At 40.2% G+C, this 16,459-nt stretch overlaps 1 protein-coding gene across 2 annotated transcripts in view; it reads right to left on the minus strand.

The window, feature by feature from the left end:
* TRMT9B (tRNA methyltransferase 9B (putative)) overlaps positions 1 to 16,459 on the minus strand; it is a 113,819-nt gene that overhangs the window by 18,614 nt on the left and 78,746 nt on the right. The window contains exon 3 of one of the 2 annotated variants that reach the window (XM_050973871.1): positions 8,555 to 8,700. In XM_050973871.1, coding sequence (XP_050829828.1) covers positions 8,555 to 8,580 — 26 coding nt within the window. In that variant the 5' untranslated portion in view covers positions 8,581 to 8,700. Of the gene's footprint in view, positions 1 to 387; positions 445 to 8,554; positions 8,701 to 16,459 lie in introns of those variants that run through there. The other variant, XM_030239013.2, reaches the window with a different exon arrangement.

The following is a 16,459-nucleotide window of genomic DNA, read 5'->3' on the forward strand; positions in this document are numbered from 1 at the left end:
CCAAGTGCTACCCCAAATTCAGCTCCAGCATCCACGCTAGCTCCCAGCTCGGCAACCCGCGGCTCCGTTCAACTAAAATGTGACACGGGGGGAGCGGGGACACGGCACGTGTGTAAAAAAAATTACTTAAATCTCCAAATCCTTCCCTCTCGGACTGGGTCTGCGCCAGAGGGGCGACTCCCGGCTCTGCAGGCAGCGTTTTTAAGACGATCGTCTCAATCTGCAGAAATGTACGCGACGCTTTTTTTTTTTTTTCCCTTGGCTAGGGTGAGGTTGGGGTGGGGTTTTTACGCCTTCCCCACCGCTAGGTTTTCTCTCGCTCGCGGGGCCAGCCCGGGCTGCCCTCGCATCCCCGTGCCCACCTCCCGCGCTGCCCGCCGTGCTCACCTGCTCCCGCGGCGCGGCGGCGGCTCCATCCCCGGCGGCGGGGGCGGCGCTCGGCCGTGCGCACCGGGCCGGGCCGGGCCGGGCCGGGCCGAGCCGAGCCGCGGGGCCCCCGGCGGAGCGGCGCGGAGGGGAGCCCTCCCCGCACCTCTCCGCCGGGGCCACCCCCGCTCGGCGCGTCCTGATCCCTCACTTCCCCGCAAGCGGGAGGAGGCGGGCAAAGACAAAAAAGGGGCCGGGTTATCAGTTCCCTGTTAACTCTTCTCCTTGCGGTCTCGTCTCGTCCCTTGGGCGGCTTCTGCGAGGAGGGTGGTGCTGATGGAGATGGTGGTGGCGGTGGGATGCCCCGTCAGGGAAGGCGGGGAGTTGCTGGGGGGGCAGCAGGGTCCCCGAGCTCCTCCAAACCGAGGGTGATGGGAGCGCTGACTGCTGATGGCAAAAGCGGCCAAGGAAGATTAGCCCTTGCTCATTTAAAGGTTAAGCGCAAAGCCAGCCTTTGTGACTAGGTCCCATCCCGTGGCTCTTGAGAGGGAATAATTTTTTCCCCTACTCCCGCACTCATTCCTATTAAAGCAGTCTAAAAATGGCAGATTGTTTCTATACTTTCATATACTTACAAGTCTTCATTGCACAAGTACGAAAAAACCCAGCCATGAACCAGGACCCCGATACAATTAGCACTGTAAACACGAACTAAAGAGATACTCACGTCCCAAAAACTTATAAATTATGTATAAGAGATTACAGATAAAGAAGAATGCAATGAAACAGCACCAGCCAGTATGACAGGCAGGGAACTCAGCACAACATTGCACAAAGTACAGAATGTATTGAACTATTTCCTGTTACAGGCAGTCTTTTGCTCAAATCAGTTTTAAGGTACCTGAAGACAGGATTATGAGGAACACGCCTGTGTATTGATGGGATTTTCAGGAATGACAAAATTACTCAAGAACATGCATTCCCTTTACTTTGACAATCCTACCTGAACAAAAAGATTCAGGGGAAGATTATTAGAACAAGATGAGAATAAGCATAGTGAAAACACTTAAACCTAATGTTCTATTAAATGTACCAAAGTCATGGAGTAATGATGAAACCCTTGGTCTCCATTATGAAGGAATTCAACAGCTAGATAATAACTAACCTTCTTAACACCTTCAAAGAGCTTTGACTAATTTGCAAGACATTGATGTCCTTTGCAATCATTGCGTTGACTTCTCCCTGTTATGCCATACTTCATGTAGATTCTGCTAATTTAATTCTGTAATGTAGAGTCAGCTAAATTGGTGCAGACAAATCAGGGTCTGCCATTCCCAGACTCTTTCAGATACCTTTTTTGGAAGATGATGCCACATATGTCTCATTCTTCCTTCAGGTAAAATTCTTCAAGTGTAAATACCACCTTATGATATTTGTTGACATAAACATTTACTTATTTTAAAAGCTCTTTTGTTTGAAAGATCTGCCTCAAATTCAACTTTCTTAGAAAAAGATTCTATTGTAGACTCATAAAACTGTGGGGAATTCACACAGCCTTTTCCCTTACCAACTAATCTTTCCTGGATGTTCCTAAAACTGCAATTATGTATCAGTCCTATAGAGTCTCTCCAGACTTCCTGCTTCTGATGCATTTAAAATAGATGTTAGTCCTGTAGCTTAACACACTTCAGGAAAAAAAAGCAACTTATTTTTATTAGGGTTTTATTAAGCTTAACCCAGCCCCCACATTTATTAAGGTCTCATCATGATCTCATCATACAAATTTAGGCAGAATGAAAAGAGAATACCTTTTCCTTTGGAGTACTATGCATCTACAATTACATAATAAACTGCAGTCTGTAGCAACCCCTCCTCCCTGAACAATTAAAAGGCCTCATTAAAATCTTTCTTTTTCTATATTAAAAAGGATTTAGGTCATTAAATTAAGTGACCAAACATTGGGAAAGCCAGAAGGCTGCCCATGAAACCTTAATTCAGACCTCTTGTGCCTGTGCATTGCAACCCTGTACTTAATTATGAGTCTGTCTGCAGAATACCAGGCTCCATTTGGAACATCTGAAATTATGTAGTGGCAAGCATGTAAGACTGGCTAATTATGTTGCCTCTTGCATTCCCATTCATTTATTCCTTTACTTTCTAGCATCTCTTTTGTGCTCATCCCTATCATCTTGGTCTCTCCCTGGTCTCTCCCTGGTCTGTCTGACAACCTTAGATAACCTTTTGCAGTCAGTCAGGTAAAGGTTTTTACCATAGAGTTACAGCAAATGCTAATTATTCCTTCAAAGGTTATTTGTGATTTTTCTCCAAAGGTGAGGGAAAAAAGAAAAAAAAAGAAAATAAAAGAAAAAGGAAAAAAACACAAAGTGGCGGGGGGGGGAAAGAGAAGGAAACCAGAAGAAATAAAAGTTTCCTAGTTGAAGCAGTAGGGAAATAAGGAATTGAAGTCAGTCTTCATGATATCATAGAGCTTCCTTATTACAAAGGATCAGCTCTCAAATTACAAGCTTTACAAAGAGACAGTTGTACTTGAAAGCAAAAGCAGGCATTTAGTTGTCTGGTGCCTTGGAGGGGAAGGATCATGCTGTATTTATAAATAAGGCTGCAGTGTCTCAGTAGACATTCTGGAAAACTGATGATTTTTTTTTTAACTTGTGACAAAAATTCTACTTTCTGTCTGCTTCCATTGGAAGAAGTCCTTGTCAAAGACTTTGTTTCCCCTCTACAATAAGTAGTACAAAGAATAAACCTTTGAGAGGCTTATTTTCTATGCTTATGTTCTATGCAGATGCTTGAGAGGTAGTCATGAGCTTATGATTTACACCCTTGGTTGGTGAATTTGGTCTTCACATAGAATTATAATGTTACTGTCAAACTCTAATATTGTTTTAAAAAGTTTTCCACCAGAACTAACAACAGATGGAAGCAGTGGTGTTTGTGATAGTACTACAGTGAACTAATAGCAGTAGCTTCACTTTGTGGGAAATTTTAGACCTGAAAAGGCTAAAGAAACAATGTTCTTTAGCAGCAACTATTTGATTTTTTTGTTTTTCTGGAACATAAAATCCAGAAAAAATTCAAGCTAGAAAAACCATGCTATTTCCCAAACGAAATGGGGTCTCTAAAGGTTTAAGCTTCCCAGTGAAATTGAGTAAAACAATATTTTGTTTGCCTGGCAATCTCAATATCACAAAAGTCAAATTTTCAAAAGAAGTTGCTAAAAATGGCAGTTACTGTCCTGAGTGCTTCAGTCTTTAGGGACTTTCTGACCCTTTCCCATATATGGTCTTTTCAATCACTGGCAATAGAAACTTGATTTCTTAAATAAAATTCATATCCTCTGCTTCTCATTTGCTTCCAGGAATTTTAACAATAAAAATGTATCCTCAAAATTTTGATAATACTGTGTGCTGAGCCAGGCTGCAGGGTATAATGGATTTACTTTGAGTGGGATAAGACAGCAAAACAAATTTGCTGAAAGTAAGCCATATTACAGTCCAGCAAAATTAAACACTCATGCCTTCAGGAGCATAACTGTGCAGGTATTTTTTCCCATAAGACTATGCAGTCAAGCTTGTATCATGGGAGATTTTTAATGTGTGACCTTCACAGCCTACCACACAGAGCTGCTGTGGAGATTAACTAGTTAAGATTTGTAAAGTGCTTTGAAGATTATAAGGCATTAAGTTGCACAAGTGCTAAGCACTATTATTTAATACTTAAGTAGAACCAAGCTTTAAAGGACAACTCCTGTTCACCTCAGAGAAAGAGTCTTTGTTATTTCTTTGTGATTTCAGGATGGTTGTTGCAAGAGGTAAAGCAAGCAGAACTGACCACGAAAAAGGGGAATTCCTTTCTTGTTTCACTATCAGAGACTAAAGTGAGATACAAATGTAGTGATATTGCAGAAAAATTAGTTGACAAATAATTATTATAAAATGCAATTATAAAAATCAACATAAAATTGCAGGGCCCCTTCATGTGCCAGTACTGTCATTTTTACTACATCTTATCTTGCCCAAGAAATTCCACAGACCATTCTCCAGCAAGTAGAACACCAAATCCCAGACCTATAGATGGACCAAATTTATCATCTGGAAATGCTGCCAAGTGACAGTAGGGGTAGATAAAATCTGTACATTGTAATTGTAATTCATACATATTTTAGCTTATTTAAGTCAAAATTTTGGAAGAAATATGAACACAGACTGTTGTCCTTACAAATCAGATTGGGAACACCTTGTTCTGATACAATTACTTTGTTGGGCTTCATTTTGATATAGCCCTTCCTCCTTCTTGTTTTGTAATGTCAGTTTTCAGCAGCAGAAGTCATCGCGGTTTTTGTGGTAGCAAAGGGACAAAGAATTTGCTAATAAAATTACAATGCAGAACAGGACAATACGACATAATTTTGCACTTAAGTAAGCTGGAGATAGAGGAACACAAGTGTTTCAAGATTGCTGACAGGAACAAACTATAGAGGTTAAGGTGGCATACTGTTGGACCCTGAGCTGCATCCCAGCATCCTGAAGTCACGAAGAACTTATTTGGCATGCAGAGAAAGAGGGTTGAGTTTATTTACCTCACAAGGACTAATTATTATTCAATGGAAGTGTCTTTTCAGGGCAAAGCACTTAGTTCTTGCATTTCTTGCCTCTGCAAAAGTGCTGCAGACATTTCACAAGGACAGACTTTTCAAGTATATGCATTTCCTCTCAGTGGCTAAAAATAAAGATTTCTTTTCTATAGTGTTTTGACATTTTGATCTCAACTGAAGCATATAATAAAAATTCAATTCACTGACTGTCTCCAGTATGACCTGAAATCCAGCTTTAGAGATAAGTAAAGGTAAAAGGGGGAAAACAGAAAGTGAATAGTACTTGCACAAGAGAGATTCTTGTCCATTCCTGGGTCAAGGAAGCTACAGGGTCCTAATGCTTCTACATCTCTTCAGAAATCATAGACTTTGCTTCCTCTATTAAGTTAATAACAATCATTCTGTCACAGAAGATCAAATTACTTGTCCAAAACCACAAATGAAGTCCATGAATAAACCAGAGTTTATTTTAGTTTTCTAGACACTGACCCTGTCCCAGACTGCTTTAGTTATTCAGTTTAGAAACAGCTCAAAACAGACTAGAACAGTGTGGTGCACATTGTTCAGAGAAACGATTTGTGTGTGGTGACAAATGTGACTCAGTGCACAGGGTCTTACCAGGCTTTTGCCCAGCTGTCCCAGGAGATGTGGGAAACTGGAGGCAGTACTCTTCCTTCAGATACAGGTCTTTAAGTCAAAAGTGTTCTTGCAGAGCTTCAGGGCTTCTTTGTTCTCAACATGTTCTAGAACTTTTCCAAGCCTTTATCTGAGGCTCCACTCACCTCCACAGTTGCTCTCCCACCAGTGTCACAGCAAAAGTGAAAATAGCAACTCAGCTGTAACATTGCTTTCCTTTGTCTTTTCAGGAACCTTTTTCTTTGATTTTCTTACTGCCTTCTCTTTTGTTTAAAGAATCTTAAATCATACAATGACAACTGCTTGTTATTAATTTTACATTCATTATGGGTTACTTATGGTGCTGCTCATACCAACAATAAACTACTTGACCTGCATTAGTATTGTTAATGCTTATTTCAGCAGAAGTGAAATTGTGTTTCTGAAAGGGTAGACATTTACCAGGTGCATTACAAATCTAGTCAGAATTTGAAAAAGCTTGGCTCTTCTGATGCCTGAGTTACTGAGCTTGAAAGATACAACTGCTAATAATTTCTCATACTGTGCAGATTGTCACACACAGTTTGGAAATGGGTGAATGTGATTCAGTTCTCATGTGATTTTGGTGTATTCAACAAGAAACACAAACGCTGTAAAAACAAAACCATCAAAAAATGTTTTCAAATGTTGCTAAAGCCACTTTCTATTGTACCAGACAGAAAGAAATACAGTAAGTGAGCATCTCATCAGTCCCTCCATGGATGGGTCACACAGCATTAATAGGCAGTGCCTGTGTGTCATCCAGCCACATGGGCAGTACTGAAGGATGGCATGTCCACAGTCTCCTCAGAGTCACAGCAGACCAAGATCCATCACAGTAGGACCATGTGCATCTTTCTTATCTTTTCCTTTCTTCAGCTGGAAAATGAGCTTAGAATAGGACTTTTAAATATTCTTTTGCTGAACTAGGTACCTGAGCTACGGGGGTCAGCTCTCTGGTACACTAAGCTCCAAGCTGAAATTGTTTTTCTAGGGCTGTAGAGTCCTCTGACTTTTCTCCATAGTGCCTGAGGCTCCTATTATTCCCATGCAGACCCAATCCTATAACTCTCAGGACCAAACAGCCCAAAGTGCTCATCTTGACCCAAAGCACAGAGCTCTGCTTTCTTGTCCCTCAGCCCATTTCATGGGGGGAAGAGGAGGTGGCAGGGAGATTAGGCTAATTTAATTCTTCTGATCCCTAAGAAGCAGAAAACACATGAGATGTGCTCCAGTAAGACCTTCTTGTCTAACCTGCATCAGAACTAGGAAAATTCTCACTTTAGCTGCCTATGTGTAACAGTGAGAATTTCTGTCCTAAGTAGAGAAAAATATTCTGTCTTGGCTAGAAAAGCTGTTAACATCAAAGAGTCTGAATTTGAGCTCTCAGTGTTTCTAAACTTATTCCCATGGTATTCCTCTTGCATACTCAATCCAGTGAAATGCTGAAAATGTTCCTTCTATTCTTTTGTGTTTAAAAATAGATTGATGGAAAGGAATTATTTTGAAAGCACTTCTTAGAGATGGCTCATAGATCTGTTATATTCCAGGACCTTTGCCTTTGCCCATTTTTGCACTACAGTAACAAAGTGAAGTGTCTTATGCCTCATTGCAAACTGATTTTCTCTCCCTTCTATTTTAGTTTAATTTACTTTTATGAAAAGATATTTGGAAAAAAACCAAAAAACCAAAAAATGAAGAGAACATTACTAAAAATAAACCCAAGCAAAGAACATGTGATGAAGAGTTGCAGAGTCCTCTCAGTCCAGAAGAACAGACTTAGTAAAAAATGTGCCTTTCTCTTAACCTCATAACAATTAACTCAATAATAAGTAGGAGCTTCTTAAGATCTGGGAAGAGCTCCTATTATAGTTATGGGTCTCCACACAGGGGGATGGGATGAACAAATCTCTATCCATGTTTACCATAGTCTCACCAGAAGCTTCCACCTCAACCACTTCATTCCAGAATCTATCTTTCTGCACTCTCCTATGAGCAAGAGGAAACTCACATTCAGAAAGCAAGTGGAAGTGGGTGCTGAAGAACAATAATGTGGCATTCTGGAGACCACACCTCAAAGAGCTTTCTCAAAGGCCATTTCTAACTTCAGATAATAAGTTGTTCATAAAAGGGGGTCTCCAGCCAGTGCTGTGACAGATATCTGATCAAAAGATCAGCAAGTCTTCACAGTTTGGCTTTGTGGGGATGAAGAAAAGACTGAATATGATGTACTACCCACAATCTATTCTCCTAAATCCATGTGCCCCCTCCCCAGGCCACAGAATTGCCGGTTTGCAGGTGTGGTGAAAGCACCCCTAGGCTATGCTCTGGATAGGAATTAAGTCAATTATTAGGTCCTGGGAATCTTACTCTCTTTCCATATCTAAAACTTTTTAATAACTTTCCTTTTCCTTCTCCAGAAAGGAGAAAAATCTTGGGGAAAATCCTGACTAGACTAATGAACTGCTGGTGCAGTCCATTGCAGTTCCAGGCACAAAAGAACACTGACTCTCTTGGAAGTTTCTCATCCTTGTTTCAGGCATTAGCTCCCTCAGCTTCACTTCCCAAGAAGACCCAGGCTGAGCAGGGGGATTCACTGCACTCACAGGGGCACTGAGTTGCTATCCTGGTTGTTTATTACGGAACTATTTCCACTTTGAAGGGAGCTGCCTGTAATTTCCAGCTAGGTCTTTAACAGCAGCTTTTACTTAATAGTTGACAAAGCTTTTTTTTCACTTTTTATAACAGACTGTCTTTCTGAATTTCATTTCTCATCTTGAAAATAAACCTTCTTTAGTTCACTAAATCTGTAGGTTCACTTTTCTTGTGCCTCTGAAGGATCCTAACACCAGGAAGAACACCCAAAACACAGAACAGAACTTTAGCAGACTTTGGAATGGTTAGCTGTTTTACACTTACCCATAGAGCTTACTTTCCAAGAACATTCAGATTTCTCCTTTGGAAGCATACTGTTGTCGCCAGCAGGGAGAAATGAACATGTTCCTCCATTGGTCTTACTTGGAGCATTTAGGCCTCAAGAGAATGACCAGGGGCAGGAAAAGCACCTGGCAGAAGGTGAAAAAAGATGTGGTTGAAATGCAGTACTCCCAAAACCTTCAAACAGAAAAGCTGTGTAAAATGTTCTTGAGCATGAGTTGACTTTAGGTTGGCATCTCTGTATTTTGACAAGAATTGCAACCAAGACCTGAAGGGAAACGTCTGGTAAGGGCCAGAATTCTGAATATTACTGCATTCAGAGGGACAGGGAGCAGGAAACTTCTTTACTTTCCCTGGATATGCTTACACAGCAAGCTGTTTGGCTTCTAGCAGTTTAACCACTGGCAATCACACTTGTCATATAGCTGTGCACTAGTTCTGCATCCAAAGTAAAGATTTTAGAGCTTGCTAACCACATATCTGCATTTGGACAACATTCAATACAATTCCCACTAAATCAGACAAATGGATGCTGCTGAGCCATCTGTTTTAAAGTATGTTTATTTATGTAACCTAAGTTACAAGTATTTCCTCACAGATGAAGATATCTCAGCTTAGATGGCTACAGAGAGGGGACTGTGCATCTGAAATATCCCCAAGACCAGAAAATACAACGAAGGAACTGTACAAAACCTGTACTTTTCTGCAGAAGTGTGGAAGCCTGGCAGGATTCCTTGGGTTATCACACATGGCACTGAAATGTAGACCTAGACCACTGAACTGAGCCTTACTGTCTTCATTTGAGTGAATATCTAGAGATTCCTTAGGTTAATATGAGATCTATTTAGACTGGAGTTCAGAAAGCAGATCAGATGGTAAAATATAGGGATGTTAGGATTTATGTGTTTTACTTAAAAAAATAAAAGTGTTCTTTTTGGTTGATTCAGAGTAAGAATCACAAGACCACACTCTGTTCCCAAATTTGTACTTGCTACTAATGTGAAGTGCCCCTTGAGATTCTTGTTCTGCTTTGATAAATACTTACAATCAGACCAAGCAGAAATGTGACTGGCTTTCCTTGGTACTATATAGACATGAACATAAAATATTTTTGGCAACATATGATTTGTTGGAGTTTAATACTATTCTGCAATATTAGTAGTTCTTGTCTTACTCGTATTACTCCACAGTTCGGTTTATATTTTATCTATTTGTATATCATATTTTAATAATAGAAACAAACATTTATCAGAAATTTTCAGTGCTCTTCTCCAAGAGTCATGATATTTTCCCTAGTTTCTGTTTGGTATTGTTACAAGTGAAATGTTTTGGCTTTGTACATGTGTCTCATTTGTTCATTTAACTGTATTTTCCTGTTCTACACAGACTCTCAACCCATACTCATCATCTAAGCATCTGAATCACTCTTCAAGCATATGAGTAGTATAAGAGGTCCAGATCAGCCAGTAATCCCATGATTCTGCCTGGTCTCTTTAGCCCAGCTCTCACATTTCAACCTCGTATCTGAGCTTGGAGATCAGCTGAGTGAACACCTCAGCCCTAAAGGCCCACTACCCCAGGATGCAGGAGCTGAATTCTGCATTATGGCAGAAAGCTAGGCTGTGTCACACCTTTTAAACATAACCTCAAGACTCTGAAACCTTTCCATGAGTACTGATGACCTTATTCAGGAGTCTTGTGAGAAGGGTGATGGAGGAAGATCTCGTGTTCTGATGAAGATCATATAAACAAACCCTTTCAGAGCTCCTGCTGGTGAGAATTCAGGACATACAGCTACCAAGATCAAAGGATCACTCAAGGCTGATGCAAACTTTACATTCTGTTCTGCACAGGTCTTTCTCAAAAAGGACTGGCTGGCTGGTCCCAGTTCAGGCAGCAGGTATTTCTGAAGTGACTGTACACAGGGAAAAGGAAACCTATTTCTGTGTTATACCTCAAACCCCACAAGCCCCACAAGTTTATTATTATTACTTTTACTACTGAGAATTTTCAGGGCTCTAAAGGAAAAAAAATATATATTTCAGAAATTATCTGTTTGTCTACTCTGAGGAGGAGAGGTGACAAGTTTTGAAAGACTTTGCCTCAATGGGAGAAAAATTGTTGGTCTGAAACACAAGCCACTTGTTGGTCAGTGGCAGGCATGTTCTTCATGTAACATTCTCCATTCTTAGTGACCATTCTCATGATAGGAGATCCCTGGTCTCCAGAGAGCAGAGTGTACATTCCTAGTCCAAGGCTGCCACTGGCACATAGAAAGATAAGGAGAGACAGGGACAAGATTCACACCTACAGTGAGGCCCTTCTAATCAACATTCTAACCTATATTATGTCTTCATAAAGGGAGCTACATCTAGCAGGCTGATTCTTGCTGCCAGAAAGGTTGGTCAGTGCATGCCAGTGTTCTGCTGCTTCACTGACTGCCCTTGTTTCCTCAAAGGAGATGTAAGGGCACAGGCTCACAGCTGGTTACCTTTCCTTTCAGAGATAACAAGGCTCCATGAAGAAGGAGACATCAAAAACCACAAGATCATCATCCAAGAGGAGAATTGCCAGTCCTGGGACAACCACAGTATCTTCTCTGAGAACTAAGGTGCAATATCTGGCACCTACATTTACCTGCAGCCTCCTATTACACAAGCAGCCCCTTCTTAGCAAGAGATGCCTTAAATGATCATCAAGCCAAGAACTAGAAATTTATTTTACAGAACTGGGCACATTCCTTTCTACTTAAATGCATACTTGTGACTGTCGTGCTCACTTCTACAGTAAGGAGTAATTCTTTACCCTCTGAAGTAAGATAAACAATTAGCTTAAATATCTTTGAATATTTGATATTTTGTATGAAGTCTGGCAGAGAACATTTAAAATATAAACATTTACATTACCCATATCAGCTACTGCTTTATCTCTTTTATGCAAGAAAGCTTTATTTGTAAATAGTATAATTTTCTTTTATCTCAGTTTTTTCAAAGCTATAACACTTCTATATTAGAAGACTGCATTCCTAGGACTTCAAATTTAAGTATAATTAAGACAATATAACTCTTTTGAGTTTTCCTCCAGTTCACACAAATTCTCAAACCAAAGGCTTAAAGAGCTACTCCTTTTAGCAAAGCTTTTCAGTTTATTAGCTTTCTTATTCCAGGAATCTCAGAGAAGTTATTTTAGTAAGTTAAATCCCATAAGCACACATGAAAAACACACTTTATTTGCCATCTTTGTTAAAGTTTTAAATGATGCTTGGATCTCTCTGTTTACTTCCATTGTCAATATTAAGAGAATACTAGCAGAATCTTTCCTTAGCAATTTCCTTGCCAATATTTTGCTATTGTACAAAAAATAGAATCTCATAGGACCCTGTTTGAGTTCTCAATTAAAAAAAAGAAAAAAAAAAAAAGAAAAAAAAGAAAAAAAGATGTCTCTGATGGATTAATCTCTGGTAACTAGGTACCTAAAACTCCCTGTCTGACCAGGTGTATTCACCTACCTAACAGTCCATACTCCCACATGGATAGCAGAGAGAGAGAGACAGGCAGCTGCACAAAGCAGTTTGTCACAATCTTAAACAGGTGGGATGATCTGCCTTCCAGTGGTCCCTCATACTGTCCGCTATAAAGCCAATTCAGCATTTAAAACAGAGCACATGTTTAGTGTGCTTCAATAATGTGCTCAGATTACTCTGGTCAAGTAAGAGGAATATAGCTCCAACAAAGGTATGTCATTTGAATAAAAAAGAAAATGAAGTGCAAAGTAACTGTATAATTTTTCCAAGACCAGAAAGATAGTAAAGAGCAGGTGCAGGGTCAGATTTCCCTATCACCACTCACATTTAGTAGTGCTTCACCAGAAGTGCTAGTTAAGTGAGTTATTACTGTCTACTAATCCAAATATGTCTAAAGAAATTTAGCAAAATCAGGATAAGAGTAAACATAAATTATTAACATATTCTGTATTTGGATGATTAAAGGGAGATACCAAGTTATTCAAGTACCCAATTTAGACTTCATCAATGAGAGTAGGCTACAAAATACATCTGATGATCTGGACACAAGTCCCAAGTCTCCCCTGCTGTGTATAATGCTATATATCTGCCCAATTACAAGCCTGAAGAAGTGCTTCAGCTACTTCAGATAATTAAAATTTAAATCTAATGTTCATATGAATTTTTAACATGCCATGAAAACCCGGGGTTCATAAATCATTTACAGTAACACACAAGTAATTTTTGGCCATCTCCAACCAATTTGTCTCTCAGATCAACAAAAATCCTTTCAGAACTTTGATCAGCTAATATATGCCTTTTTAAAATATGCCTCTTTATAGATCCTGAAGAGCTGGCTCTGCTCTAAAAGAAACACTTACACAGGCTTACCAACAAAGGAAGAGGAAGTGGTACATATATACTTATTAGAAAGGACCTCAAACAAGAAAATACAACATCCATAAAGGCTAGACAGAGGCAGTTGTTTTCCTTGGCTATAAGAAGGATACTTCTGCCTGACCTAAAGAAGTGACTTTGCATTATAGTTGATGTAGCAAATTTGGTCTCTTCTTTTGTTGGAATATTCATTTGTATCAAATTTGGAAGAAGGGGCAGGAACTTGGAAGGATTTCAAGGATATTGTGATGCTATGAAGGGAAAATAATAGAAGGGCCAAAGCTCAGCTAGAACTTTGTCTGCTGCCAAAAAAGACAAAAAATTTTTCCTATGAATCAGAAACACAAGGAGGGCTAAGGAGACTCTTTAGCCTTTACTGGATGCAGAGGGAAACATAGCGACAAGGGATGAGAAAATGGCTGATGTACACAATGTCCTCTTTGCTTCAGTAGAACCAGGTGTTCTTGGGGTACCCAAGAGCTAGAAACAGGGAGTGGAAGCACAATGAAGTCCCCATAATCCAAAATCCAAAGGGATGATGGGTCAACAACCTGCTTCACCACTTAGACCCACACAAGCTCATGGGGACAGATGGGATCCACCCAAAGGTGCTGAGGGAGCTGGTGGAAGGGCTCATCAGGCTACCTTCCATGATTAACCAGCAGCCCTGGCTAAATGAGAGCAAATTTTCTGGAATTTAGCAAATGGGACACCCATCTACAAGATGGCTCAGAAGGAGGAGCCAGGGAACTAGAGGCCCATCAGCCTGACCTTGGTACAGGGAAGGCAATGAAACAGATCATCTTGACTGGCTGAAAGCTGCCCAGAGGAAAAGAACCTCAGGGTTGACAGCAGCTGAACATGAGCCAGCTGTGCCCAGGTGGCCAAGAAGGCCAATGGCACCCTGGCTTGTATCAGCAATAGTGTGGCCAGCAGGAGCAGGGCAGTGACTGTCCCACTGTGCTCAGCACTGCTGAGGCCAGACCCCAAGGGCTGTGCTCAGTTTTGGGCCCCTCTCTGCAAGAAGGACATTGAGGGGCTGGAGCAAATCCAGAGAAGGGCAATGGAGCTGGTGAAGGCTCTGGAGCATAAATCTTATGGTGAGTGGCTGAGGAAGCTGTGGGTGTTCAGCCTGGAGAAAAGGAGGTCCAAGGGGAACCTTATTGCTCTCTACAACCACTTGAGAGGAGGTTGTAGCAAGGTCAGGGCTGGACTCTTGTCCCAGGTAACAAGTGAAAAGACAAGGCCTCAAGTTGCTCCAGCAGAGGTTAGGATTGAATATTAGGAAAAAATTCCTCACTGTGGTCAAGCATTCAAACAGGCTGCCCAGGGAACTCATGGAATCACCAGCCCTGGAAATGGCCAGAAGATGTGTGGATGTGACAGCTGGGGATATGGTTTAACAATAAACAGAGTAGTGTTGGGTTAATGGTTGTACCCGGCCACAGGGGTCTTTTCCAACCTTAGTGATTCTGTGGCTCTATAAAAAAAAAAAAACAGAAACATGTTGAAAAACAACATTCTTTGGTCATTAGTGTTCAAAGGAGGAGTTTAGTCAGAAAGATGACCCCTTACAAAGCAATCTACAGATATGTGAGTAATTTCACTGTAGGCAGCTACGTTCACTAAGCACGAAGCATCAGTGACAGAAAGAAACAAAATATTATGAGTTTTCTCATCTTTCAGCAAAATTTTTGAACAGAGAAGCAACCTGTTGTAGCTAATCCCTATCTTTAAGATCTGAGACAACAGTTCTCATAATAGCTTCCCTCCTTTGGTGGGTTTGTGGGGCCAATCTCCTGTGCTACAGCCTCAGGCTGCTTTTGTCAACCTCGTTTTCTACCACAACTGTGTGAGGTTGCATTTTCAGAAATGGCCAGCACTCTTGGGATCCAAGTCTTTTGTTTAAACCTTGACTGCCTGTTGCTATGTTTAAAGTCCCTAATGGCTCTGACATAGGTATCTAACCTTTCTGCTCACCATCCTGAGCAGAACTGCAATACAGAGGGCTTAATTTACTTATCAAGGAGACCTATCTCATAGGTAGACCACATTCAGTATTTGAGCTAACTCACTTAAATTCTAATCTAGGAAACTTTGCACTGAACCTCAGGGAGTCTCTAGACCTAGGCACAAGTTCTGTGTCAGACAAGAACACTGAAAGACAACTTTCAATGCTCTTTATTGAATCCCTCAATATAAGGCTAAATTTTTGAAATAATAGCATTAGGCTTTTCCAGAAAATTCTCTGTAGATAAAGAGCCAAATACATCAGATTTGGAAATCTAATTCCTAGGAAAAGGTAGAATTTTTTTCCTAAAGCCACAAACCCCATTATTCACATTTTCCAGAAGCCAGCTGAGGACAAGAGCCATGTGCCATCGTCCTTGAATGCCATCCTTATGTGGTTAAATTTCACCACATGGATGAGCTTTGGCAGACACCAAACTGTTAGTGCCATGAGACAGACAAGTGTCTGAAAGAGCAGAGCTTTCAGTGATGAGCACTGTATCTGTCTCAAGGAAGAAACCCATCTGCCCATTCTCAAGGAAGAAACCCTTTCCTAGCCAAATTCTCTTTGTAAGGGACATTGCCTTCTATCTTCACACTTCTCTGCCAGTATATTGGTCAAATTTCCTACCTTGCCTCCTACTTAAGCTGCTTCTTAAAGCTCAAATTAGCATCTTAGTGAAAAATTAATCATTTTATAATTGATATCCAGCAATTAGAGTTCTACACTCCAGTTTCACTTTATTATTTCTGTAAAGTTATCTGAAAGAGTTAATAAGGCTTGAATGTTTTAAATAAAGAGCCATTAATTATCTGCCTTTTTTATAATAGAAATTATGCATCCAATTTCAATGGAGAATTATCTGGAAATGTATCTGAGTCACTCTCCATGATGTTATCAAAGTTAATAACAGCCTTACTAGGAGAGTCCAGAGAATAAGAAATACTAATTATATTGTCTGGCTCTCACTGGCTCCATACTATTTTACAAAAATAAAAAGCTATTGTATGTAGCCTACTTAAATCTAATACAAGAGAGCCCCATGAACAGAAATTTAGAAAATCCTAATGTGGGCTTTGCCATTTGAAAGATCCTGGAGACTAATTCAAACAAGAACAATCTCTTAAGAATGCCTGTTTGATTGGTTTTTTCAAGCTCTTATGATTGATTTGGCATGCAGGAAAGTAATAGAATTGTAACAACTGTGATGAAGCTTTCTTAAATAGAAACTGACATTTCTGACAAATGGGTTTTTTTTCCTTCTTAATGTCCAATCGATTTGAACATAAAAATGTAATTCACTGCAGAACACATGAAAGTCCTTAGACCTTTTTCTGAGACTAGTCTGGAACTGATGGGCAACTGGGATTTATTTTTCCTTAAACAAAAGAAGAAATTATATCTTACAAATCATCTGCTATTCAATCCAAAATTTTCTTCGCCCAGTTTCAACTAAAGTGGGCAAAATTCCTAATAT

Source organism: Serinus canaria, chromosome 4, assembly GCF_022539315.1.
Source record: "Serinus canaria isolate serCan28SL12 chromosome 4, serCan2020, whole genome shotgun sequence".
Taxonomy (NCBI): domain Eukaryota; kingdom Metazoa; phylum Chordata; class Aves; order Passeriformes; family Fringillidae; genus Serinus; species Serinus canaria.